General features: G+C 61.9%; 1 protein-coding gene across 1 annotated transcript; it reads right to left on the bottom strand.

The window, feature by feature from the left end:
* Window positions 1-577: 577 nt before the first annotated feature.
* Window positions 578-27,928, bottom strand: LOC311164844 (polyunsaturated fatty acid lipoxygenase ALOX15B-like; the record flags this gene model as incomplete). Its single annotated transcript, XM_084224471.1, has 20 exons — window positions 578-757; window positions 1,636-1,806; window positions 3,612-3,712; window positions 3,792-3,857; window positions 5,668-5,789; window positions 9,977-10,146; window positions 11,839-11,925; window positions 14,215-14,409; window positions 14,500-14,574; window positions 14,692-14,766; window positions 14,875-14,949; window positions 15,214-15,288; window positions 15,398-15,472; window positions 16,331-16,474; window positions 19,656-19,828; window positions 20,681-20,781; window positions 21,669-22,175; window positions 24,250-24,334; window positions 25,846-26,161; window positions 27,761-27,928. 20 exons carry the CDS (start codon window positions 27,926-27,928, stop codon window positions 578-580), a joined length of 2,961 nt encoding a protein of 986 aa, XP_084080597.1.

The following is a 27,928-nucleotide window of genomic DNA, read 5'->3' as shown; positions in this document are numbered from 1 at the left end:
AGGTTTTTTCCTGAATTTTGGGGGGGTTTTTTTGCAAATTTTGGGGTTTTTTTGTCCAAATTTTTGGGTTAATTTTGGGGGGGATCTCCCAGATTTGGGGGTTTTTTCCTGAATTTTTTGGAGTTTTTTTTGTAAATTTTGGGGTTTTTATCCCAAATTTTTGGGTTTATTTTGGGGGGGATCTTTGAGATTTTGGGGTTTTTTCCTGAATTTTTGGGAGTTTTTTGGCAAATTTTGGGGTTTTTTGAGATGCTCTCCTGCACGCAGGAGGTGACACAGGTGACACAGGTGACACAGGTGACACAGGTGACACACAGGTGACACAGGTGACACAGGTGACACAGGTGACACACAGGTGACACAGGTGACACAGGTGACGCAGGTGACATTGAGGTGACACAGGTGACACTCAGGTGACATGCCACCTCAGATGGAGATGCTCTCCTGCACGCAGGTGGGCTCCAGGTAGGGGTAGGGCAGAGCTGACACAGGTGACGTTGAGGTGACACAGGTGACACAGGTGACACAGGTGACACAGGTGACACTCAGGTGACACAGGTGACACAGGTGACACAGCTCAGATGGAGATGCTCTCCTGCACGCAGGTGGGCTCCAGGTAGGGGTAGGGCAGCTCCAGCTCCGCGTTCCGGGCCCGGATCCGCTCCGAGATCTCGGCCAGGCGCGCCCGGAAGGCGGCCAGGAGGCGCCGAGGGGCCGGCCCGGCCAGCAGGTCCTGGGAACGCGACCCCAGGGGACGCTGGGGGACACCAAAAGGACATTGGGGACATTGGGGACATTGGGGGGATTCGGGACATTGGGGGGATTGGGGACATTGGGGACATTGGGGACATTAGGGGGATTCAGGACATTGGGGACATTGGGGACATTGGGGACAGTGGGGACATCAGAGGGACATTGGGGGCATTGGGGACATTGGGGACATTGGGGACATTAGGGACACTGGGGACATCAGAGGGGACATCAGAAGGGACATTGGGGACATCAAAAATGAGGTCACAACCCCCCGGTGTCCCCACTCCCCTCAATGTCCCCTCAATGTCCCCTCAATGTCCCCCCAATGTCCCCAACCCCCCTGATGTCCCCAATCCCCCAGTGTCCCCAGTGTCCCCAATCCCCCCAATGTCCCCAATGTCCCCAATCCCCTCAATCTCCCAATGTCCCCAATGTCCCACATCCCCCCAGTGTCCCCGGTGTCCCCAACTCCTCCAATGTCCCCCCAATCCCCCCAATGTCCCCAATCCCCCCAGTATCCCCTCTGTCCCTCTGTCCCCCTGTCCCCCTGTCCCTCTATCCCCTCTGTCCCTCTCTCCCTCTGTCCCTCTGTCCCACTGTCCCCTCTGTCCCTCTATCCCCTCTGTCCCTCTGTCCCCCTGTCCCTCTGTCCCCCCAATCCCCCCAGTATCCCCTCTATCCCCACTGTCCCCTCTGTCCCCTCTGTCCTCGCTCTCCCCAACCCCCCCAATGTCCCCAATCCCCCCTCTATCCCCAATCCCCCCAGTATCCCCTCTATCCCTCTGTCCCTCTGTCCCTCTGTCCCTCTGTCCCCTGCTCTCCCCTCTGTCCCCCTGTCCCTCTGTCCCTCTGTCCCCCTGTCCCTCTGTCCCCCCGTCTCACCGGCTGTCCTCCCTCGTAGCTGACCACGCTCAGCAGGGCCAGCAGGGCCCCGGTGGCCTCGGGGGACGGCAGGGTGGCCACCAGCAGCTCCTCGGTGGCCTCGGCCGCGCTGGCCGGCGGCGGCCGCTGCAGCGTGCCCGGCGTGTTGGGCATCCAGGCCGCGTAGTCGTACTGGGGGAGGGGACAGAGGGGACAGAGGGGGTCACCTGGGGTCACCTGGGGGTCACCGGGGTCACCTGGGGGTCACCGGGGGCGGCCGCTGCAGCGTGCCCGGCGTGTTGGGCATCCAGGCCGCGTAGTCGTACTGGGGGAGGGGACAGAGGGGTCACCGGGGTCACCGGGGTCATCTGGGGTCATCTGGGGTCACCTGGGGTCACCCGGGGTCAGCTGGGGTCACCGGGGTCAGCTGGGGTCAGCTGGGTCACCTGGGGTCAGCTAGGGTCAGCCGGGGTCAGCTGGGGTCACCCGGGGTCAGCCGGGGTCAGCTGGGGTCACCCGGGGTCAGCTGGGGTCAGCTGGGGTCACCGGGGTCAGCTGGGGTCAGCTGGGGTCACCGGGGTCAGCTGGGGTCAGCTGGGGTCACCGGGGTCAGCTGGGGTCAGCTGGGTCACCTGGGGTCACCTGGGTCACCTGGGGTCACCTGGGGTCACCCGGGGTCACCTGGGGTCAGCCGGGGTCACCCTGGGGTCACTGAGCCCAAAACCAGCCTGGGGTCACCCGGGGTCACCCGGGGTCAGCTGGGGTCACCTGGGGTCACCTGGTGTGACCCTGGGGTCACCCACGGTCATTGTCCCCAAAACCAGCCTGGGGTCACCTTGGGTCACCCGGGGTCATCTGGGGTCACCTGGGGTCACCTGGGGTCATCTGGGGTCACCTGGGGTCACCCTGGGTCACCTGGAGGTCATTGTACCCAAAACAGCCCTGGGGTCACCTGGGGTCACCACCCCCTAAACTGCCCCAGGGTCACCTGGGAGTCCCCTGGGGGTCACCTGGGGGTCATCTGGGGGTCATTGTCCCCAAAACAGCCCTGGGGTCACTTGGGGTCACCTGGGGTCATCTGGGGTCATTGTCCCCAAAACCACCCTGGGGTCACTTGGGGGTCACTGACCCAAAACCAGCCTGGGTCACCTGGGGTCACGGGGGTCACCCAGCCCAAAACCACCCTGGGGTCACCCGGGGTCACCTGGGGTGACTGACCCCAAAACAGCCCTGGGGTCACCTGTGGTCACTGACCCCAAAACCACCCTGGGGACACCTGGGGTCACCTGGGGGTCATAGGGTCACAGGGGTCACTGACACCAAAATTGTCCCGAGGTCACCCCAATGTCCCCCCCAGTGTCCCCCCCAGGTGTCCCCACTGTCCCCACTGTCCCCAGTGCCCCCAGGTGTCCCCAGTGTCCCCCCCAGTGTCCCCAGGTGTGTCCAGGTGTCCCCAGGTGTGTCCCCACTGTCCCCACTGTCCCCAGTGTCCCCAGGTGTGTCCTCAGTGTCCCCAGGTGTGCCCAGGTGTGTCCCCAATGTCCCCAGTGTCCCCAGGTGTCCCCAGCTGTCCCCAGCTGTCCCCAGGTGTCCCAGGTGTGTCCCCAATGTCCCCCCAGGTGTCCCCAGGTGTGTTCCCAGGTGTGTCCCCAGCTGTCCCCAGTGTCCCCAATGTCCCCAATGTCCCCAGTGTCCCCAGGTGTGTCCTCAGTGTCCCCAGGTGTGCCCAGGTGTGTCCCCAATGTCCCCAATGTCCCCCCAGGTGTCCCCAATGTCCCCAGGTGTGTCCCCAGCTGTCCCCAGGTGTGTCCCCAGTGTCCCCAATGTCCCCCCAGGTGTCCCCAATGTCCCCAGGTGTGTCCCCAGGTGTGTCCCCAGGTGTCCCCAATGTCCCCACTGTCCCCAATGCCCCAAATGTCCCCAATGTCCCCAATGTCCCCAATCCCCCCACTGTCCCCAATCCCCCCAATGTCCCCAGGTGTGTCCCCAGGTGCCACCTGTCCGCTGTTGACGGCCGCGTGCCGGGCGGAGCAGCAGAAGATGATCATGGTCAGGAACTTGACCAGCTCGGGGCGGGTGGAGAGCTGGGACGGGAACCCTGGGACAGAGGGGACATTGGGGACATTGGGGACACTGGGGACATTGGGGACATTGGGGACACTGGGGACATTGGGGACAGCAGAAGATGATCATGGTCAGGAACTTGACCAGCTCGGGGCGGGTGCAGAGCCGGGACGGGAACCCTGGGACAGAGGGGACAGTGGGGACACTGAGGGGACACTGGGGACACTGGGGACATTGGGGACATTGGGGACACTGGGGGGACACTGGGGGGATTGGGGACATTGGGGACACTGGGGGGATTGGGGACATTGGGGACATTGGGGGGATTGGGGACATTGGGGACATTGGGGGGATTGGGGACAGTGGGGACATTGGGGACATTGGGGGGATTGGGGACATTGGGGACACTGGGGACAGAGGGGACATTGGGGACATTGGGGACATTGGGGACATTGGGGACATTGGGGGGATTGGGGACATTGGGGACACCAGGGGTATTGGGGACATTGGGGACACCGAGGGGACACTGGGGACATTGGGGGCAGAGGGGACACCGAGGGGACACTGGGGGGACAGAGGGGACACCGAGGGGACACTGGGGACACTGAGGACATTGGGGACATTGGGGGGATTGGGGACATTGGGGACATCGTGGGGACACTGGGGACACTGAGGACATTGGGGACATTGGGGACATTGGGGGGATTGGGGACATTGGGGGGATTGGGGACATTGGGGACATCGTGGGGACACTGGGGACACTGAGGACATTGGGGACATTGGGGACATTTGGGGGGATTGGGGACACTGGAGGGATTGGGGACAATGGGGACACTGGGAGGACAGAAGGGACATTGGGGACATTGTGGAGGAATGGGGACATTGTGGGGGATTTGGGGACCTTGGGGACACTGTGGGGACATTGGGGACATTGTGGGGGATGACCATGATTGTGACCATGACCATCCCCCATCACCGCCACCTCCCCGTGTCCCCCCAGCTGTCCCTGTCCCTCCCCAGCTGTCCCTGTCCCCTCGGGTGTCCCTGTCACCCCCCAGGTGTCCCCAGGTGTCCCCAGGTGTCCCCTACCGCTCTGGGGGTTCCCCAGCTGTCCCTCCCCAGCTGTCCCCCCCCAGGTGTCCCCAGGTGTCCCCAGGTGTCCCTACCGCTCTGGGGGTTCCCCAGCTGTCCCCCCCCAGGTGTCCCTGTCCCTGTCCCCAGGTGTCCCCTACCGCTCTGGGCGTTCCCCAGGTGTCCCTGTCCCTGTCACCCCCCAGCTGTCCCTGTCCCCTCCCAGGTGTCCCCAGGTGTCCCCAGGTGTCCCCAGGTGTCCCTACCGCTCTGGGCGTTGCCCAGCTGTCCCTGTCACCCCCCAGGTGTCCCCAGGTGTCCCTGTCACCCCCCAGGTGTCCCCAGGTGTCCCCAGGTGTCCCCAGGTGTCCCTTACCGCTCTCAGGGTTCCCCAGCTGTCCCTGTCCCTGTCCCCCAGGTGTCCCCAGGTGTCCCCAGGTGTCCCCAGGTGTCCCTTACCGCTCTGGGGGTTCCCCAGCTGTCCCTGTCCCTGTCCCTGTCACCCCCCAGGTGTCCCCAGGTGTCCCCAGGTGTCCCCAGGTGTCCCTTACCGCTCTGGGGGTTCCCCAGCTGTCCCTGTCCCCCAGGTGTCCCAGGTGTCCCCAGGTGTCCCCAGGTGTCCCTTACCGCTCTGGGGGTTCCCCAGCTGTCCCTGTCCCCAGGTGTCCCAGGTGTCCCAGGTGTCCCCAGGTGTCCCCAGGTGTCCCTTACCGCTCTCGGGGTTCCCCAGCTGTCCCTGTCCCCAGGTGTCCCCAGGTGTCCCCAGGTGTCCCCAGGTGTCCCAGGTGTCCCCAGGTGTCCCCAGGTGTCCCCAGGTGTCCCCAGGTGTCCCTTACCGCTCTCGGGGTTCCCCAGCTGTCCCTGTCCCTGTCCCCCAGGTGTCCCAGGTGTCCCCAGGTGTCCCCAGGTGTCCCTTACCGCTCTGGGGGTTCCCCAGCAGGCCGTAGGTGAAGATCTCCCCCACCCACTCCTGCAGCTCCTCATCCTCGGCCACCGCCGCGTCCTCGGCGTAGAACAGCGCCACCACGCCCGCCACGTAGCTGGGACACCGGGGACACCGGTGACACCGGGGACAACACCGGGGACACCGGGGACAGCACCGGTGACACCGGGGACAACACCGGGGACACGCGTGGGGACACCGGTGACACCGGGGACACCCAATGGTGACACACGCGGGGACACCGGTGACACACGGGGACAACACCGGGGACACACAGGGACACCCAATGGTGACACACGGGGACAACACCGGTGACACCGGGGACAACACCGGCGACACACGGGGACACCGGTGACACCAGGGACAACACCGGGGACACACGTGGGGACAACACCGGTGACACCGGGGACACACACCGGGGACACGCGGGGACAACACCGGCGACACACGCGGGGACACCGGTGAAACGTGGGGACAACACCGGTGACACACGGGGACAACACCGGTGACACACGGGGACAACACCAGGGACACACGTGGGGACACCGGTGACACCGGGGACACACGGGGACAACACCGGGGACACGCGGGGACACCCACCAGGGACACACGGGGACACGCAGGGACACCGGTGACACACGGGGACAACACCGGGGACACACGTGGGGACACCCAATGGTGACACACGGGGACAACACCAGGGACACGCGGGGACACCCAATGGTGACACACAGGGACACCGGTGACACCGGGGACAACACCGGTGACACACGTGGGGACACCGGGGACACACGGGGACACCGGTGACACCGGGGACACCCACCGGGGACACGTGGGGACAACACCGGGGACACACGGGGACAACACCAGGGACACACGTGGGGACAACACCGGGGACACACGGGGACAACACCGGGGACATGCGGGGACAACACCGGTGACACCCACCGGGGACACGCGGGGACACCGGTGACACCGGGGACACCCAATGGTGACACGTGGGGACAACACCAGGGACACACGTGGGGACAACACCGGGGACACACGGGGACAACACCGGGGACACGCGGGACACACGGGGACACCCACTGGGGACACCCACCAGGGACACCGGTGACACACGGGGACACCCAATGGTGACACACGGGGACAACACCAGGGACACGCGGGGACACCCAATGGTGACACACGGGGACACCGGTGACACACGGGGACAACACCGGTGACACCGGGGACACCGGTGACACCAGGGACAACACCGGGGACACACGTGGGGACAACACCGGTGACACCGGGGACACACACCGGGGACACACAGGGACAACACCGGGGACACGCGTGGGGACACCCAATGGTGACACACGCGGGGGCAACACCGGTGACACACGGGGACACCAGTGACACGTGGGGACAACACCGGGGACATGCGGGGACACCCACCGGGGACACACACCGGGGACACACGTGGGGACACGCAGGGACACCGGTGACATGCGGGGACACCGGGGACACACAGGGACACCCACCGGTGACACGTGGGGACACCCAATGGTGACACACGGGGACACCCAATGGTGACACACGTGGGGACACCCACTGGGGACACGTGGGGACACCGGTGACACCGGGGACACACACCGGGGACACACGTGGGGACACCCACCGGGGACACGCAGGGACACCGGTGACACCGGGGACACACACCGGGGACACGCGTGGGGACACCGGTGACACCCGGGGACAACACCGATGACACCCACCGGGGACACCGGTGACACACAGGGACACACACCGGGGACACGTGGGGACACCGGTGACACACGGGGACACACACCGGGGACACGTGGGGACACCGGTGACACATGTGGGGACACCGGTGACACACGGGGACAACACCGGGGACACCCACCGGGGACACACGTGGGGACACCCACCGGGGACACGTGGGGACACGCAGGGACACCGGTGACACGCGGGGACACCGGGGACACACAGGGACACCCACCGGGGACACGGCAGGGACACCAGTGACACACGGGGACACCGGGGACACACGTGGGGACACCGGTGACACATGCAGGGACACCCACTGGGGACACCCACTGGGGACACCCACCGGGGACACGCGGGGACAACACCGGCGACACACGTGGGGACACCGGGGACACACGGGGACAACACCGGGGACACGCGGGGACACCCACCAGGGACACGCGGGACACGCGGGGACAACACCGGGGACACCCACCGGGGACACGGCGGGGACACCGGTGACACACGGGGACAACACCAGGGACACGCGTGGGGACACCGGTGACACACGTGGGGACACCGGTGACATGCGGGGACACCCACCGGGGACACACGTGGGGACAACACCGGGGACATGCGGGGACACCCACCGGGGACACACGGGGACACCGCTGACACACGTGGAGACACCGGTGACACATGTGGGGACAACACCGGTGACACACGTGGGGACACCGGTGACACATGTGGGGACAACACCGGTGACACACGTGGGGACACGCGGGGACAACACCGGGGACACGCGGGGACACCCACCAGGGACACTGGTGACACGTGGGGACAACACCGGGGACACGCGGGGACACCGGTGACACACGGGGACACACACCGGGGACACACAGGGACACCCACCAGGGACACGCAGGGACACCGGTGACACAGGGGGACAACACCGGTGACACACGTGGGGACACCCACTGGGGACACCCACCGGGGACACACGGGGACACCGGTGACATGCGGGGACACCGGGGACACACAGGGACACCCACCAGGGACACGGGGGGACACCGGTGACACACGGGGACAACACCGGTGACACACGTGGGGACAACACCGGGGACACGCGGGGACACCCACCGGGGACACATGGGGACACCCACCGGGGACACACGTGGGGACACCCAATGGTGACACACGTGGGGACACCGGTGACATGTGGGGACAACACTGGTGACACACGGGGACACCCAACGGGGACACGCGGGGACACCCACCAGGAACACCCACCGGGGACACACGGGGACACCGGTGACACACGTAGGGACACCAGTGACACGTGGGGACACCCAATGGTGACACACGTGGGGACACCGGTGTTGACACACGTGGGGACACCCACTGGGGACACCAGTGACACGCGGTGACACATGGGGACACCCACCGGGGACACCGGTGACACGCGGGGACACCCACCAGGGACACCCACCGGGGACACGCGGGGACACCGGTGACACGTGGGGACACCCAATGGTGACACCCACCGGGGACACGCGGGGACACCGGTGACACCTGGGGACAACACCGGGGACACGCAGGGACACCCACCGGGGACACGCGGGGACACCGGTGACACACGTGAGGACACCCACCGGGGACACCCACCGGGGACACGCGGGGACACGTGGTGACACGTGGGGACACCCAATGGTGACACCCACCAGGGACACGTGGGGACACCGGTGACACCTGGGGACACCCACCGGGGACACGTGGGGACACCGGGGACACGCAGGGACACCCACCAGGGACACGGCGGGGACACTGGGGACACGCGGGGACACCCACCGGGGACACGCGGGGACACCGGTGACACACGTGGGGACACCGGGGACACGGGGGGACAACACCAGGGACACGCGTGGGGACACCCAATGGTGACACACGTGGGGACACCGGTGACACACAGGGACACCCACTGGTGACATGCAGGGACACCCACCGGGGACAACCACCGGGGACACGTGGGGACACGCGGGGACACCGGGGACACGTGGGGACACCCACCAGGGACACGCCCGTGCCAGCCCACCCCCATGTCCCTGTCCCCGTGTCCCCACCATGGCTGATGTCCCCTCCCTGTGGCCCTGCTCCCGTTGTCACCTCCCTGGGGTCCTGTCCCCATCCCCACTGTCCCCAGTGTCCCCAATGTCCCCACTGTCCCCACTGTCCCCATTGTCCCCACTGTCCCCAATGTCCCCATGTCCCCACTGTCCCCACTGTCCCCAATGTCCCCACTGTCCCCAATGTCCCCATGTCCCCACTGTCCCCACTGTCCCCACCTGTGGATGGCCCCCCAGATGTCCAGCGCGTCGTCCCTGTAGTGGTACCCGGGGATGTCCCCACTGTCCCCACTGTCCCCAATGTCCCCATTGTCCCCACTGTCCCCAATGTCCCCACTGTTCCCATTGTCCCCATTGTCCCCATTATCCCCACTGTCCCCACTGTCCCCAATGTCCCCACTGTCCCCACCTGTGGATGGCCCCCCAGATGTCCAGCGCGTCGTCCCTGTAGTGGTACCCGGGGATGTCCCCAACCCCGCGCGCGGCCACGTCGTCGGGGACACAGAGCTCACGGAACGTCAGCGCCGCTGTCCCCCGGGCCACCAGCGCCAGCGTCCCCTCCCGGCCCACCGAGGTGGCCTGGGGACAGTGACACCCCTCAGTGTCCCCTCTGTCCCCTCCTGGACAGTGCCACCCCTCAGTGTCCCCTGTGTCCCCTCCCAGCCCACCGAGGTGGCCTGGGGACAGTGACACCCCTCAGTGTCACCTCCCGGCCCACCGAGGTGGCCTGGGGACAGTGCCACCCCTCAGTGTCCCCTCTGTCCCCTCACGGACAGTGCCACCCCTCAGTGTCCCCTGTGTGCCACTGACATGGCCTGGGGACAGTGACACCCCTCAGTGTCCCCTGTGTCCCCTCCCGGCCCACCGAGGTGGCCTGGGGACAGTGCCACCCCTCAGTGTCCCCTCCCAGACAGTGCCACCCCTCAGTGTCCCCTCCCGGCCCACTGAGGTGGCCTGGGGACAGTGCCACCCCTCAGTGTCCCCTCTGTCCCCTCCTGGACAGTGCCACCCCTCAGTGTCCCCTGTGTCCCCTCCCGGCCCACCGAGGTGGCCTGGGGACAGTGCCACCCCTCAGTGTCCCCTGTGTGCCACTGACATGGCCTGGGGACAGTGCCACCCCTCAGTGTCCCCTGTGTGCCACTGACATGGCCTGGGGACAGTGCCACCCCTCAGTGTCCCCTGTGTGCCACTGACATGGCCTGGGGACAGTGCCACCCCTCAGTGTCCCCTCCCAGACAGTGCCACCCCTCAGTGTCCCCTGTGTCCCCTCCCGGCCCAGCGAGGTGGCCTGGGGACCAAGGACCATGGGTGACACCATGGAGGACACACAGGTGACACAGGGGCTCCAGGTGACACACAGGTGCCCCAGGTGACAGACAAGTGACACAGGGAGGTGACACACAGGTGACACAGGTTCCCCAGGTGACACACAGGTGACACACAGGTGACAGACAGGTGACACAGGTGACACAGGTGACACACAGGTTCCCCCAGTGACACACAGGTGACACACAGGTGACACACAGGTGACACCGGTGACACAGGTGACACAGGTGACACACAGGTGACACACACAGGTGACACACACAGGTGACACAGGTGACACAGGTGACACATGCAGGTGACACACAGGTGCCCCAGGTGACACAGGTGACACACAGGTTCCCCCAGTGACACACAGGTGACACAGGTGACACACAGGTGACACACAGGTGACACACAGGTGACACAGGTGACACACAGGTGCCCCAGGTGACACACAGGTGACACACAGGTGACACCCAGGTGACACACAGGTGACACACAGGTGACACAGGTGCCCCAGATGACAGTCAGGTGACACACAGGTGACACAGGTGACACACAGGTGACACAGGTTCCCCAGGTGACACACAGGTGACGCACAGGTGACACACAGGTTCCCCCAGTGACACAGGTGACACACAGGTGACACTCAGGTGACACACAGGTGACACAGGTGACACACAGGTGACACAGGTGCCCCAGATGACACTCAGGTGACACACAGGTGACACAGGTGGCACAGGTGACACAGGTGGCCCACAGGTGACACACAGGTGCCCCAGGTGACACAGGTGACACAGGTGACACACAGGTGACACACAGGTGACACAGGTGCCCCAGGTGACACACAGGTGACACACAGGTGACACTCAGGTGTCCCGGGTGTCCCAGGTGACACAGGTGACACTCAGGTGACACACAGGTGACGCAGGTGACACACAGGTGACACTCAGGTGTGTCCCTCACCTGGTCGATGATGCCGCCGGGGTTCAGCAGCGTCTCCCGCGCCAGGATGTTGATGTGGAAGGTGAAACGCAGGTGGGGGAGGAGCAGCTGGGGACAGAGGGGACAGAGGGGACAGTGGGGACAGTGGGGACATTGGGGATGTTGGGGACATTGGGGGGATTGGGGACATCGGGGACATTGGGGAGATTGGGGACATTGAGGGGATTGGGGACAGTGGGGACATTTGGGGACATTGGGGACATTGGGGGGACATTGGGGGGACATTGGGGACATTGGGGGGACACTGGGGACATTGGGGACAGTGGGGACATCGGGGACATTGGGGACATTGGGGACAGTGGGGACATCGGGGACATTGGGGACATTGGGGGGATTGGGGACATTGGAGACATTGGGGGGACATTGGGGACACTGGGGACATTGGGGACATTGGGGGAACATTGGGGACATTGGGGACAGTGTTTTGGGTTGATTTGTGGGATTTGGTGCAGATTTTGGGGTCAGGGTTGGGGATTTTGGGGTCAGAAATGGGGATTTTGGGGTCAGGGTTGGGGATTTTGGGATGGGGATTTTGGGGTGCAGTTTTTTGGGGTCAGGGTCCATTTTTTGGGGTCCTGGGGTGCGGTTTTTGGGGTCAGGGTTGGGGAATTTGTGATCAGGATTGGGAATTTTTGGACAGGGATTTCGGGGTCCATTTTTTGGGGTGGGGATCCCTTTTTTGGGGTACCTGGTGCACAGGGTGGAGATTTCAGGGTGCAGTTTTTGGGGTCAGGGTTGGGATTTTGGGGTCAGGATTGGGGATTTTGGGGTCAGGATTGGGAATTTTTGGACAGGGATTTCGGGGTCCATTTTTTGGGGTGGGGATCCCTTTTTTGGGGTACCTGGTGCACGGGGTGGGCGGTGGGCAGGTGAAGGCTTTGGGTCTATTTGGGGTGCAGTTTTTGGGGTCAGGGTTGGGGATTTTGGGACGGGGATTTCAGGATCCATTTTTTGGGGTCAGGATCCCTTTTTTGGGGTTCGGGATCCATTTTTGGGGTACCTGGTGCACGGGGTGGAGATTTCAGGGTCCATTTTTGGGCTCAGGATTGGGATTTTTGGATGGGGATTTCGGGGTTCATTTTTTGGGGTGGGGATCCCATTTTTGGGGTACCTGGTGCACGGGGTGGAGATTTCAGGGTGCAGTTTTTGGGGTCAGGGTTGGGATTTTGGGGTCAGGATTGGGGAATTTGGGGTCAGGATTGGGAATTTTTGGACGGGGATTTCGGGGTCCATTTTTTGGGGTGGGGATCCCTTTTTTGGGGTACCTGGTGCACGGGGTGGGCGGTGGGCAGGTGAAGGCTTTGGGTCTATTTGGGGTGCAGTTTTTGGGGTCAGGGTTGGGGATTTTGGGACGGGGATTTCAGGATCCATTTTTTGGGGTCAGGATCCCTTTTTTGGGGTTCGGGATCCATTTTTGGGGTACCTGGTGCACGGGGTGGAGATTTCAGGGTGCAGTTTTTGGGGTCAGGGTTGGGATTTTGGGATTGGGTTGCGGTTTTTGGGGTCAGGGTTGGGGATTTTGGGACGGGGATTTCAGGATCCAATTTTTGGGGTCAGGATCCCTTTTTTGGGGTGGGGATCCCTTTTTGGGGTACCTGGTGCACGGGGTGGAGATTTCAGGGTGCAGTTTTTGGGGTCAGGGTTGGGGATTTTGGGACGGGGATTTCGGGGTTCATTTTTTGGGGTGGGGATCCCTTTTTTGGGGTACCTGGTGCACGGGGTGGGCGGTGGGCAGGTGAAGGCTTTGGGTCTATTTGGGGTGCAGTTTTTGGGGTCAGGATTGGGGATTTTGGGACGGGGATTTCAGGATCCATTTTTTGGGGTCAGGATCCCTTTTTTGGGGCACCTGGTGCACGGGGTGGAGATTTCAGGGTGCAGTTTTTGGGGTCAGGATTGGGGAATTTGGAACGGGGATTTCAGGGTCCATTTTTGGGCTCAGGATTGGGATTTTGGGACGGGGATTTCGGGGTTCATTTTTTGGGGTGGGGATCCCTTTTTTGGGGTACCTGGTGCACGGGGTGGGCGGTGGGCAGGTGAAGGCTTTGGGTCTATTTCGGGTGCAGTTTTTGGGGTCAGGATTGGGGTTTTTGGGACGGGGATTTCAGGATCCATTTTTTGGGGTGGGGATCCCTTTTTTGGGGTTCGGGATCCATTTTTGGGGTACCTGGTGCACGGGGTGGAGATTTCAGGGTGCAGTTTTTGGGGTCAGGGTTGGGATTTTGGGATTGGGTTGCAGTTTTTGGAGTCAGGGTTGGGGATTTTGGGACGGGGATTTCAGGATCCCTTTTTTGGGGTGGGGATCCCTTTTTTGGGGTTCGGGATCCATTTTTGGGGTACCTGGTGCACGGGGTGGGCGGCGGGCAGGCGCTGGGTGGCCACGGCGAAGGCCTCGGCCAGGAAGTGGCCGTGCAGCAGGTGAGTGACCATCTCGTGCAGCACGAAGTGCGCGCCCCGCACCCACAGCTTGGCCAGGGCCCACCCGGGACCACCCGGGACGAAAATCGGGGACCCCGGCCCAGGGTGTTGAGAGAGCTGTGGGGGACAGAGGGGACATTGGGGACATTGGGGACATTGGGGACATTGGGGGGATTGGGGACATTGGGGACATTGGGGACCCCGCACCCACAGCTTGGCCAGGGCCCACCCGGGACCACCTGGGACAAAGATCGGGGACCCCGGCCCAGGGCGCTGTGAGAGCTGTGGGGGACAGAGGGGACAGTGGGGACAGTGGGGACACTGGGGACACTGGGGGGATTGGGGGGGTTGGGGACATTGGGGACATTGGGGACGTTGGGGACATTGGGGACCCCGCACCCACAGCTTGGCCAGGGCCCACCCGGGACCACCCGGGACAAAGATCGGGGACCCCGGCCCGGGGCGCTGAGAGAGCTGTGGGGGACAGAGGGGACATTGGGGACATTGGGGACACTGGGGACACTGGGGGGATTGGGGACGTTGGGGACATTGGGGACATTGGGGACATTGGGGACCCCGCACCCACAGCTTGGCCAGGGCCCACCCGGGACCACCCGGGACAAAAATCGGGGACCCCGGCCCGGGGCGCTGCGAGAGCTGTGGGGGACAGAGGGGACAGTGGGGACATTGGGGACATTGGGGACACTGGGGACATTGGGGACCCCGCACCCACAGCTTGGCCAGGGCCCACCCGGGACCACCCGGGACAAAAATCGGGGATCCCGGCCCGGGGCGCTGCGAGAGCTGTGGGGACATTGGGGACAGAGGGGACATTGGGGACATCAGGGACACCAGGGGACATTGGGGACATTGGGGACGTTGGGGACATTGGGGACATTGGGGACATTGGGGACCCCGCACCCACAGCTTGGCCAGGGCCCACCCGGGACCACCCGGGACAAAAATCGGGGACCCCAGCCCGGGGCGCTGCGAGAGCTGTGGGGGACAGAGGGGACATTGGGGACATTGGGGACATTGGGGACATTGGGGACACCAGGGGACATTGGGGACATTGGGGACATTGGGGACATTGGGGACCCCGCACCCACAGCTTGGCCAGGGCCCACCCGGGACCACGTGGGACAAAGATCGGGGACCCCGGCCCGGGGCGCTGGGACAGCTGTGGGGGACATTGGGGACAGTGGGGACATTGGGGACATTGGGGGGATTTGGGATATTGGGGACATTGGGGACATTGGGGAGATTGGGGACATTGGGGGGATTTGGGACATTGGGGACATTGGGGACATTGGGGACATTGGGGACATTTGCGGGATTGGGGACATTGGGGACATTGGGGACATTGGGGGGATTGGGGACATTGGGGACATTGGGGGATTGGGGACATTGGGGACATTGGGGACACCAGGGGGACATTGGGGACACCAGGGGGACATTGGGGACATTGGGGACATTGGGGACGTTGTGGGGATTGGGGACATTGGGGACATTGGGGATATTGGGGACATTGGGGACACACCTGGATGGCCACGGGCAGCAGGCGGCCACGGGGGCAGAGCCAGAGCAGGGACAGGGGGATCCCAAAGGGACACGTGGGGACATTTGGGGACATTTGGGGATACAGAGGGATCCCAAAGGGACATGTGAGGACCTTTGGGGACACTTGGGGACATTTGGGGACACACCTGGATGGCCACGGGCAGCAGGCGGCCGCGGGGGCAGAGCCAGAGCAGGGACAGGGGGATCCCAAAGGGACACGTGGGGACACTTGGGGACATTTGGGGACATTTGGGGACACTGAGGGAACCCAAAGGGACATTTGGGGACATTTGGGGACATTTGGGGACACACCTGGATGGCCACAGGCAGGAGGCGGCCACGGGGGCAGAGCCAGAGCAGGGACAGGGGGATCCCAAAGGGACACGTGGGGACACTTGGGGACATTTGGGGCCATTTGGGGACACTGAGGGAACCCAGAGGGACATTTGGGGACATTTGGGGACATTTGGGGACACACCTGGATGGCCACGGGCAGCAGGCGGCCGCGGGGGCAGAGCCAGAGCAGGCAGAGCGGGGCGGCCATGAACTGGGGGTGACCCCCGATGGAGCCCGTGGGGAGCCCCTCCAGCAGCGCGTAGTCGGCCAGGAACACACGGTCGGCCTGGGCACCCCAAAAAATGAACACAGGAATGAGAACCCCAAAAATGGGGAGAGAGAGATGAGAGAAGAAATGGGAACCCCAAAAATGGGAACCCCAAAAATGGGGACACCAAAATAACCCCAAAAATGGGGACACCGAAATAACCCCAAAAATGGGAACCCCAAAAATGGGAACCCCGAAATGGGGACACCAAAATAACCCCAAAAATGGGGACACGGAAATAACCCCAAAAATGGGAACCCCAAAAATGGGGACACCAAAATAACCCCGAAAATGGGGACACCAAAATAACCCCAAAAAACGGGAACCCCAAAAATGGGGACACCAAAATAACCCCAAAAATGTGGTCGCTGAAATAACCCCAAAAAACGGGAACACCGAAAACGGGAACCCCAAAAATGGGGACATCAAAATAACCCCAAAAATGGGGACCGAAAAATGGGGACACCGAAATGGGGACAGGGAAATGAGAACCCCAAAAATGGGGACACCAAGATAACCCCAAAAATGGGAACCCCGAAAATGAGGACACCGAAATAACCCCAAAAACGGGAACCCTGAAAATGAGAACCCCGAAATGGGGACACCAAAATAACCCCAAAACTGGGAACCCCGAAAACGGGAACCCCAAAAATGGGGACACCAAAATAACCCCAAAAATGGGAAGCCCAAAAATGGGGACACCAAAATAACCCCAAAAATGGGAAGCCCAAAAATGGGGACACCGAAATAACCCCAAAAATGGGAACCCCGAAAATGGGGACACCGAAATAACCCCAAAAATGGGGACACCAAAATAACCCCAAAAATGGGGACACCAAAATAACCCCAAAAAACGGGAACCCCAAAAATGGGGACACCAAAATAACCCCAAAAATGGGGACCCAAAAATGGGGACACCGAAATGGGGACAGGGAAATGAGAACCCCAAAAATGGGGACACCGAAATAACCCCAAAAATGGGAACCCCAAAAATGGGGACAGAGAAATGAGAACCCCAAAATGGGGACACCGAAAGGGGGACACCAAAATAACCCCAAAAAATGAGAACCCCAAAAACGGGAACCCCAAAATGGGGACACAGAAATAAGAAACCCAAAAATGGGGACACGGAAATAACCCCAAAAATGGGAACCCCAAAAATGGGAACCCCAAAAATGGGGACACGGAAATAACCCCCAAAAATGGGAACCCCGAAAATGAGAACCCCAAAATGGGGACACCGAAATAACCCCAAAAACGGGAACCCCGAAAATGAGAACCCCGAAATGGGGACAGGGAAATAACCCCAAAAAATGAGAACCCTAAAAATGGGGACACAGAAATGGGGACACCGAAATAACCCCAAAAATGGGAACCCCAAAAATGAGAACCCCGAAATGGGGACATGAAAATAACCCCAAAAATGGGAACCCCGAAAATGAGAACCCCGAAATCGGGGCACCGAGATAACCCCAAAAATGGGAACCCCAAAAATGGGAACCCCAAAAATGGGGACACCGAAATAACCCCAAAAATTAGAACCCTGAAATGGAGACACGGAAATAACCCCAAAAATGGGAACCCCGAAAATGAGAACCCCGAAATCGGGGCACCGAAATAACCCCAAAAAATGGGAACCCCAAAAATGGGGACACTGAAATTGGAAACCATCCAGACACCCCAAAAACGGGAACCCCAAAATGGGGACAGAGAAATGAGAAACCCGAAATGGGGACTTGGAAATAATCCCCAAAAATGGGAACCCCGAAAATGGGGACCCCGAAATGGGGACAGAGAGATGAGGGACACGAAATGGGAACCCCAAAATGGGGACACTAAAATAACCCCAAAAATGGGAACCCTGAAAATGAGAAACCACGGAAATGAGAACCCCAAAAATGGGGACACCAAAATAACCCCAAAAATGGGAACCCCAAAAATGAGAACCCCAAAATGGGGACAGAGAGATGAGAGACGAAATGGGAACCCCAAAAATGGGGACACGGAAATAACCCCAAAAATGGGAACCCCAAAAATGGGAACCCCAAAAATGGGAACCCCAAAATGGGGACACCGAAATAACCCCAAGAATGGGAACCCCAAAAATGAGAACCCCAAAATGGGGACAGAGAGATGAGAGACGAAATGGGAACCCCAAAAATGGGGACACGGAAATAACCCCAAAAATGGGAACCCCGAAAATGGGAACCCCAAAATGGGGACACAGAAATAACCCCAAAATGGGAACCCCAAAAAATTTTGGGGTCCCTCACCTCCATTTCTTTCTCCAGGCTGGTCCCAGGGCCCAGGCTCAGCGCCACGGCGGCCTCGGGGTTTGTTTGGGGTGGTTTTGGGGTTTTTGATGATTTTTAGGGGTTTTGATGATTTTGGGGTGGTTTTTGATGATTCTGGGTGGTTTTTAGGGTTTATGGGGTGGTTTTGGGGTGTTTTTGGGGTGTTTTTGGGTGGTTTTGGGGTCCCTCACCTCCATTTCTTTCTCCAGGCTGGTCCCCGGGCCCAGGCTCGGCGCCACCGTGGGCTCGGGGTTTGTTTGGGGCGGTTTTGGGGTTTCTGATGATTTTGGGGTTTCTGATGATTCTGGGGTATTTTTTAGGGTTTTCTGGCTGGTTTTTAGGGTTTTTGGGGTGGTTTGGGGGTGTTTTTGGGGTCCCTCACCGCCATCTCTCTCTCCAGGGATGTCCCCGGGCCCAGGCTCGGCGCCACCACGGCCTCGGGGTTTGTTTGGGGCGGTTTTGGGGCTGTTTTGGTGTTTTTTAGGATTTTGGGGTTTTTTGATTATTTTGGGGTGTTTTTGGGGTGTTTTTTAGGGTTTTTGGGGTGGTTTTGGGTGTTTTTGGGGTCCCTCACCTCCATCTCTCTCTCCAGGCTGGTCCCCGGGCCCAGGCTGGGCGCCACCGCGGCCTCAGGGTTTGTTTGGGGCGGTTTTGGGGATTTTGATGATTTTGGGGTGTTTCTGGGTGGTTTTGGGGTGTTTTTGGGGTGTTTTTGGGGTGGTTTTTTAGGGTTTTGGGGGTCCCTCACCTCCATTTCTTTCTCCAGGGATGTCCCCGGGCCCAGGCTCGGTGCCACGGCGGCCTCGGCCAGCGGCAGGTTGGGGGGGTTTGTTTTGGGGTGGTTTTGGGGTTTTTGATGATTTTGGGGTGTTTTTAGGGTTTTTAGGGTTTTTGGGGTGCCTCACCTCCATCTCCCTCTGCAGGGATGTCCCCGGGCCCAGGCTGGGCGCCACGGCGGCCTCGGCCAGCGGCAGGTTGGGGGGCAGGCGGCGGCAGCGGCGCAGCAGGACGGGGTTCACCCCGCTCAGGAACTGCTCCCCGAAAAACGCGTCCTCCTGCCAGTGCCGCACCACGTACTCTGGGGACATTTGGGGACATCTTTGGGGACATTGGGGACACTTTGGGGACACCCCGAAAAACGCGTCCTCCTGCCAGTGCCGCACCACGTACTCTGGGGACACAGGGGACATCTTTGGGGACACCTTGGGGACATTGGGGGACACCTTGGGGACACCTTGGGGACACCCCGAGAAATGCCACCTCCTGCCAGTGCCGCACCACGTACTCTGGGGACAGAGGGGACATTTAGGGACACTCTGGGGACATCGCTGGGGACATTGGGGACATTGCTGGGGGCATTGGGGACATTGCAGGGGACATTGGGGACACCTCAGGGACACCCCGAAAAACGCGTCCTCCTGCCAGTGCCACACCACGTACTCTGGGGACAGCAGGGACATCTTTGGGGACATTGGGGACATTGGGGACATTGCTGGGGGCATTGGGGACATCGCTGGGGATGTTGGGGTCATCGCTGGGGACATTGGGGACACCTCGGGGACATCTCCAGGACACCTGGGGCCACCTCTATGACATTTAGGGACCATGAGGACACCTTGGGGACATCACTGGGGACCTTGGAGACATCTCCAGGACACCTGGGGACACCTTGGGGACACCTGGGGACACCTGGAGACACCTGGGGACACCTGAGAACACTTGGGGACACCTGGGGACACCTTGGGGACACCTTGGGAACATTTGGGGGCACCTTGGGGACCCCCGGGGACACCTTAGGACACCTTGGGGACACCTGGGGACACCTGAGAACACTTGGAGACACCTGGGGACACCTGAGAACACTTGGGGACACCTGGGGACACTTGGGGACACCCTGGGGACACTTGGGGACACTGGGGGTGGCACCCACCGCTGATGGGGGTCCCGGGCCCCTCGAGCGCCGCCCGAACGTCCCCGAGGCTGCGCCAGGAAGCCCCGGAACGGAGCCCCCGGAGCCGGATCCGGATCTGCCTGGGGACAGGGAGGGGACAGTTGGGGACATCACTGGGGACACTGGGGACATTGGGAACATCATTGGGGACATTGGGGACAGAGGGGACATTGGGGACACTGGGGGGATTGGGGACATTGGGGACACTGGGGACATTGGGGACATTGGGAACGGAGCCCCCGGAGCCGGATCCGGATCTGCCTGGGGACAGCACAGGGGACATTGGGGACATCATTGGGGACATTGGGGACATCGGGAACGGAGCCCCCGGAGCCGGATCCGGATCTGCCTGGGGACAGTGAGGGGACAGAGGGGACATCATTGGGGACATTGGGGACAGTGAGGGGACATCGGGTATGGAGCCCCCGGAGCCGGATCCGGATCTGCCTGGGGACAGTGAGGGGACATTGGGGACAGTGAGGGGACATTGGGGACATCATTGGGGACAGTGAGGGGACATTGGGGACATTGGGGACATCATTGGGGACAGTGAGGGGACATTGGGGACACTGGGGACATTGGGGACATTGGGAACGGAGCCCCCGGAGCCGGATCCGGATCTGCCTGGGGACAGGGAAGGGACAGTGGGGACAGAGGGGACATTGGGGACATCATTGGAGACACTGGGAACACCCAAGGACAAAGAGATGGGTGGGGCTGGCTGGGACCCTTGGTGACCCCCGGTGACCCCGGTGACCCCCCTTGACCCCATTGACCCCCGGTGACCCCCAGTGACCCCCAATGACCCCCACTGACCCCACTGACCCCCGTTGACCCCTGTTGACCCCCATTGACCTCCATTGACCTCCATTGACCCTCCATTGACCCCCATTGACCCCCAATGACCCCCAATGACCCCCATTGACCCCCATTGACCCCCCACTGACCCCCAATGACCCCCACTGACCCCCATTTACCCCCATTGACCTCCATTGACCTCCATTGACCCCCAATGACCCCCCGTGACCCCCGTTGACCCCCGTTGACCCCACTGACCCCCATTGACCCCTGGTGACCCCCATTGATCCCATTGACCCCCAATGACCCCTGGTGACCCCCGGTGACCCCCTGACCCCCCGGTGACCCCAGCGCTGTCACTGACGCGGCGGCGGCGCGCGCGGCCAGCTGGGCCCGGTGCCCCAGGGGGAAGCTCAGGGTGGGCGACAGCTCGGGGGGCGGGGCCTGTGACGTCATCGACGGGCCCTCTGGCGTCATCGTCTGCCCCTCTGACGTCATCGTCTGCTCCTCTGACGTCATTTTCGGCCCCTCTGACGTCACTTTCGGCCCCTCTGACGTCATCGTCGGCTCCTGTGACGTCATCGGCGGGGGCGTGGCGGGTGGGCGTGGCCAGGGGCACAGGGAGGGGGGCAGGGCCCGGAGACACCAGGGCCAGCCCGGGGCGTAGGGAGCCCACCTGGAGAGAGTGACCACTGAGTGACCAGAGTGACCAGAGTGACCAGAGTGACCAGAGTGACCACTGAGTGACCACATGGACAGAGTGACCAGAGTGACCAGAGTGACCACTGAGTGACCAGAGTGACCAGAGTGACCAGAGTGACCACGAGGGACCAACAGTGACCAGAGTGACCAGAGTGACCAGAGTGACCACTGAGTGACCAGAGTGACCAGAGTGACCACCTGGAGAGAGTGACCAGAGTGACCAGAGTGACCAGAGTGACCAGAGTGACCAGAGTGACCACCTGGAGAGAGTGACCACTGAGTGACCAGAGTGACCAGAGTGACCAGAGTGACCAGAGTGACCAGAGTGACCACCTGGAGAGAGTGACCAGAGTGACCAGAGTGACCACTGAGTGACCAGAGTGACCAGAGTGACCAGAGTGACCAGAGTGACCACCTGGAGAGAGTGACCAGAGGGAGCAGAGTGACCAGAGTGACCACAAGTGACCACAAGTGACCACTGAGTGACCAGAGTGACCAGAGTGACCAGAGAGACCACCTGGAGAGAGTGACCAGAGTGACCAGAGTGACCAGAGTGACCACAAGTGACCACTGAGTGACCACTGAGTGACCAGAGTGACCAGAGTGACCACCTGGAGAGAGTGACCAGAGTGACCAGAGTGACCACTGAGTGACCAGAGTGACCACTGAGTGACCACATGGACAGAGTGACCAGAGTGACCATGAGTGACCAGAGTGACCACCTGGAGAGAGTGACCAGAGTGACCAGAGTGACCAGAGTGACCACTGAGTGACCACTGAGTGACCAGAGTGACCAGAGTGACCAGAGTGACCAGAGTGACCACAGTGACCACTGAGTGACCAGAGTGACCAGAGTGACCACGAGTGACCAGAGTGACCAGAGTGACCAGAGTGACCAGAGTGACCATGAGTGACCAGAGTGACCAGAGTGACCAGAGTGACCACCTGGAGAGAGTGACCAGAGTGACCAGAGTGACCAGAGTGACCACTGAGTGACCAGAGTGACCAGAGTGACCACGAGTGACCAGAGTGACCAGAGTGACCAGAGTGACCACGAGTGACCACTGAGTGACCACCTGGAGAGAGTGACCAGAGTGACCAGAGTGACCACGAGTGACCACTGAGTGACCACCCGGAGAGAGTGACCAGAGTGACCAGAGTGACCAGAGTGACCAGAGTGACCATGAGTGACCATAGTGACCAGAGTGACCAGCTGGACAGAGTGACCACGAGTGACCAACAGTGACCAACAGTGACCAGCAGTGACCACATGGACAGAGTGACCACCAGTGACCATTGGTGACCATTGGTGATCATTGTCCCTCCCAGTCCCTCCCAGTCCCTCCCAGTCCCTCCCAGTCTCATTCCCACTCCCTCCTAGTCCCTCCCAGTCCCTCCCAGTCCCATCCCAGTCCCTCCCAGTCCCCCCCAGTCCCTCCCAGTCTCATTCCCACTCCCTCCCACTCCCTCCCAGTCCCTCCCAGTCCCTCCCAGTCCCATCCCAGTCCCTCCCAGTCCCTCCCAGTCTCATTCCCACTCCCCCCCAGTCCCCCCCACTCCCTCCCAGTCCCCTCCCAGTCCCCCCCAGTCCCTCCCACTCCCTCCCAGTCCCTCCCAGTGCCCTCCCAGTCCCTCCCAGTCCCTCCCAGTCCCTCCCAGTCCCCTCCCAGTCCCTCCCAATCCCCCCCAATCCCATCCCAATCCCATCCCAATCCCATCCCAGTCCCTCCCAGTCCCATCCCAGTCCCATCCCAGTCCCTCCCAGTCCCCCCCAGTCCCTCCCAGTCCCTCCCAGTCCCTCCCAGTCCCTCCAATCCCCTTCCAGTCCCTCCCAGTCCCTCCCAGTTCCCTCCCAGTCCATCCCAGTCCCTCCCAATCCCCTCCCAGTCCCATCCCAGTCCCTCCCAGTCCCTCCCAGTCCCTCCCAGTTCCCTCCCAGTCCATCCCAGTCCCTCCCAGTCCCCTCCCAGTCCCATCCCAGTCCCTCCCAGTCCCTCCCAGTCCCTCCCACTCCCTCCCAGTCCCTCCCAGTCCGTCCCAGTCCGCACTCGAAGCTCTCCCGTCGCTCTCTCCGCTCCTTCCGGCGCTGCTGCAGCAGCTGCGGCACCCGGGCGGCCTCACGGGGGGTGCGGGCTGGGGACAGAGGGGACAGTGGGGACATTGTTGGGGACATTGGGGACACTGGGGGGATTGGGGGGATTGGGGACATTGGGGACATTGGGGACATTGGGGGGATTGGGGACACTGGGGACATTGGGGACATTGGGGACATTGGGGACACAGGGACAGCGTTGGGGACAGGGGGACATTGGGGGGACATTGGGGACAGTGGGGACAGTGGGGGGATTGGGGACAGTGGGGACATTGGGGACACTGGGGGGATTGGCGACATTGGGGACATTGGGGACATTGGGGACAGTGGGGGTATTAAGGAGATTGGGGACATTTGGGACATGGGGACAGCGTTGGGGACATTGTGGGGGACATTGGGGACATGGGGACAGCATTGGGGACAGTGGGGGTGTTGGGGACAGTGGGGACATTGGGGGCATTGGGGACAATGGGGACAATAGGGACATTGGGGACAGCGTTGGGGACAGTGGGGGGTTGGGGATATGGGGGGGACATTGGGGACATCATTGGGGACATTAATGCGGACATTTTGAAGGAACCTGATGTCCCCAGTGTCCCCAATGTCCCCAATGTCCCCAATGTCCCCAATGTCCCCAATCCCCCCAATCCTCCCAATCCCCCCAATGTCCCCAATGTCCCCATTGCAGTCCCCAGTGTCCCCCAATGTCCCCGATGTCACCAGTGTCCCAAATCACCCCCCGTCCCCACTGTCCCCACTGTCCCCAATGTCTCCAATGTCCCCAATGTCCCCATTGCTATCCCCAGTGTCCCCCAATGTCCCCCCTGTCCCCAATGTCCCCAATCCCCCCAATGTCCCCAATGTCCCCGTACCTGTCCCCGATGTCCCCCAATGTCCCCCCCGTCCCCCTGATCCCCCCACTGTCCCCCCTGTCCCCAATGTCCCCAATCCCCCCAATGTCCCCAACCCCCCCAATGTCACCACTGTCCCCCCTGTCCCCAATGTCCCCCCTGTCCCCAATGTCCCCAATCCCCCCAATGTCCCCACTGTCCCCAATGTCCCCACTGTCCCCAATCCCCCCAATGTCCCCAATGTCCCCAATCTCCCCCCTGTCTCCCCGATGTCCCCACTGTCCCCAGTGTCCCCGTACCTGTCCCTGATGTCCCCAATGTCCCCCCCGTCCCCCTGATCCCCCCACTGTCCCCCCTGTCCCCAATGTCCCCAATCCCCCCACTGTCCCCAATGTCCCCAATGTCCCCAATCCCCTCCCTGTCCCCAATGTCCCCAATCCCCCCAATGTCCCCAATGTCCCCAATGTCCCCAATGTCCCCAATCCCCCCACTGTCCCCAACCCCCCCAGTGTCCCCAAATGTCCCCCAATGTCCCCCCGATGTCTCTATGTCCCCACTGTCCCCAATGTCCCCAATGTCCCCACTGTCCCCACTGTCCCCAATGTCCCTACTGTCCCCAACCCCCTCAATGTCCCCAATGTCCCCTCTGTCCCCCCTGTCCCCCCAATGTCCCCCCGATGTCCCCATGGCTGTCCCCGTACCTGTCCCCTCGTACAGCTCCACCTCTATGCTCTCCACCCAGCGGTGGCAGGGGAAGACGGCCGTGGGGACGTCCCCATCGCTGTCCCCACTGTCCCCAAGGCTGTCCCCGAGGTCCCTGACGTCCCCCTGGGTGTCCCCGAGGTCCCTGGTGTCCCCCGGGGTGTCCCCAGCGGTGTCCCCGGGGAGGGGCCCGGTGACGGTGACGCTGGCGCAGAACCAGCGGTCGGGGACAAGGGACAGCAGCGGCTCCTTGTGCAGGCGCAGGGACAGCAGTGTCCCCAAGGGGCGGGGACAGGTCACCTCCAGCCACAGGGTCTGTGACAGGGACACCTGTGTCACACCTGGGTCACCTGTGTGTCACCTGTGTCACCTGTGTCACACCTGGGTCACCTGTGTGTCACCTGAGTGTCACCTGTGTGTCACCTGTGTGTCACCTGTGTCACCCACAGTGTCTGTGACAGGCACAGCAGTGTCCCCAAGGGGCGGGGACAGGTCACCTCCAGCCACAGGGTCTGGGGGGGGACACCTGTGTCACACCTGGGTCACCTGTGTGTCACCTGTGTGTCACCTGTGTGTCACCTGTGTCACCCACAGTGTCTGTGACAGGCACAGCAGTGTCCCCAAGGGGCGGGGACAGGTCACCTCCAGCCACAGCGTCTGTGACAGGGACACCTGTGTCACACCTGGGTCACCTGTGTCACCTGTGTGTCACCTGTGTGTCACCTGAGTGTCACCTGTGTCACCTGAGTGTCACCTGTGTCACCTGTGTCACCTGTGTGTCACCTGTGTCACCTGTGTCACCTGTGTCACCTGAGTGTCACCTGTGTCACCTGTGTCACCTGAGTGTCACCTGCATCCCAGTCCCTCCCAGTCCCTCCCAGTCCATTCCCAGTATATCCCAGTATATCCCAGTCCATCCCAGTCCCTCCCAGTCCATCCCAGTCCCTCCCAGTCCCATTCCCAGTATATCCCAGTATATCCCAGTCCCTCCCAGCACTCACCGAGCCGGGCCGCAGGCGGTGCCGGGGCCAGCCCAGCTGCCAGCCCGGTGCCACCCCCGCTGTCCCCTCCCAGTATAACCCAGTATAACCCAGTATAACCCAGTCCATTCCCAGTCCCTCCCAGTCCATCCCAGTCCCCCCCAGTCCCATTCCCAGTATATCCCAGTATATCCCAGTTTATCCCAGCGCTCACCGAGCCGGGCCGCAGGCGGTGCCGGGGCCAGCCCAGCTGCCAGCCCGGTGCCACCCCCGCTGTCCCCTCCCAGTATAACCCAGTATAACCCAGTATAACCCAGTATAACCCAGTCCCATCCCAGTCCCATTCCCAGTATAACCCAGTATATCCCAGTATATCCCAGTGCTCACCGAGCCGGGCCGCAGGCGGTGCCGGGGCCAGCCCAGCTGCCACCCCCGCTGTCCCTCCCAGTCCCTCCCAGTATAACCCAGTCCCTCCCAGTCCCATTCCCAGTCCATTCCCAGTATATCCCAGTATATCCCAGTATATCCCAGTATAACCCAGTATAACCCAGCACTCACCGAGCCGGGCCGCAGGCGGTGCCGGGGCCAGCCCAGCTGCCAGCCCGGTGCCACCCCCGCTGTCCCCTCCCAGTATAACCCAGTATAACCCAGTCCCATTCCCAGTCCATCCCAGTCCATCCCAATCCCATTCCCAGTCCCTCCCAGTCCATTCCCAGTATATCCCAGTATATCCCAGTATAACCCAGCACTCACCGAGCCGGGCCGCAGGCGGTGCCGGGGCCAGCCCAGCTGCCAGCCCGGTGCCACCCCCGCTGTCCCCTCCAGTCCCTCCCAGTATAACCCAGTATAACCCACTCCCTCCCAGTCCCATCCCAGTCCCTCCCAGTCCATTCCCAGTATATCCCAGTTTATCCCAGTCCCTCCCAGCACTCACCGAGCCGGGCCGCAGGCGGTGCCGGGGCCAGCCCAGCTGCCAGCCCGGTGCCACCCCCGCTGTCCCCTCCAGTGTCACCGTCACCGTCCCCAGGGTGCCCCCCCCCCACTCGTCACCCGTGGTCACCCCCAGGCGGTACCGAGCCCCTCCCCCACCCCCGCCGGACAT

Source organism: Fringilla coelebs, assembly GCF_963513975.1.
Source record: "Fringilla coelebs genome assembly, chromosome: 38".
Taxonomy (NCBI): Eukaryota; Metazoa; Chordata; class Aves; order Passeriformes; family Fringillidae; genus Fringilla; species Fringilla coelebs.
This window is presented reverse-complemented; position numbering and strand designations above follow the sequence as displayed.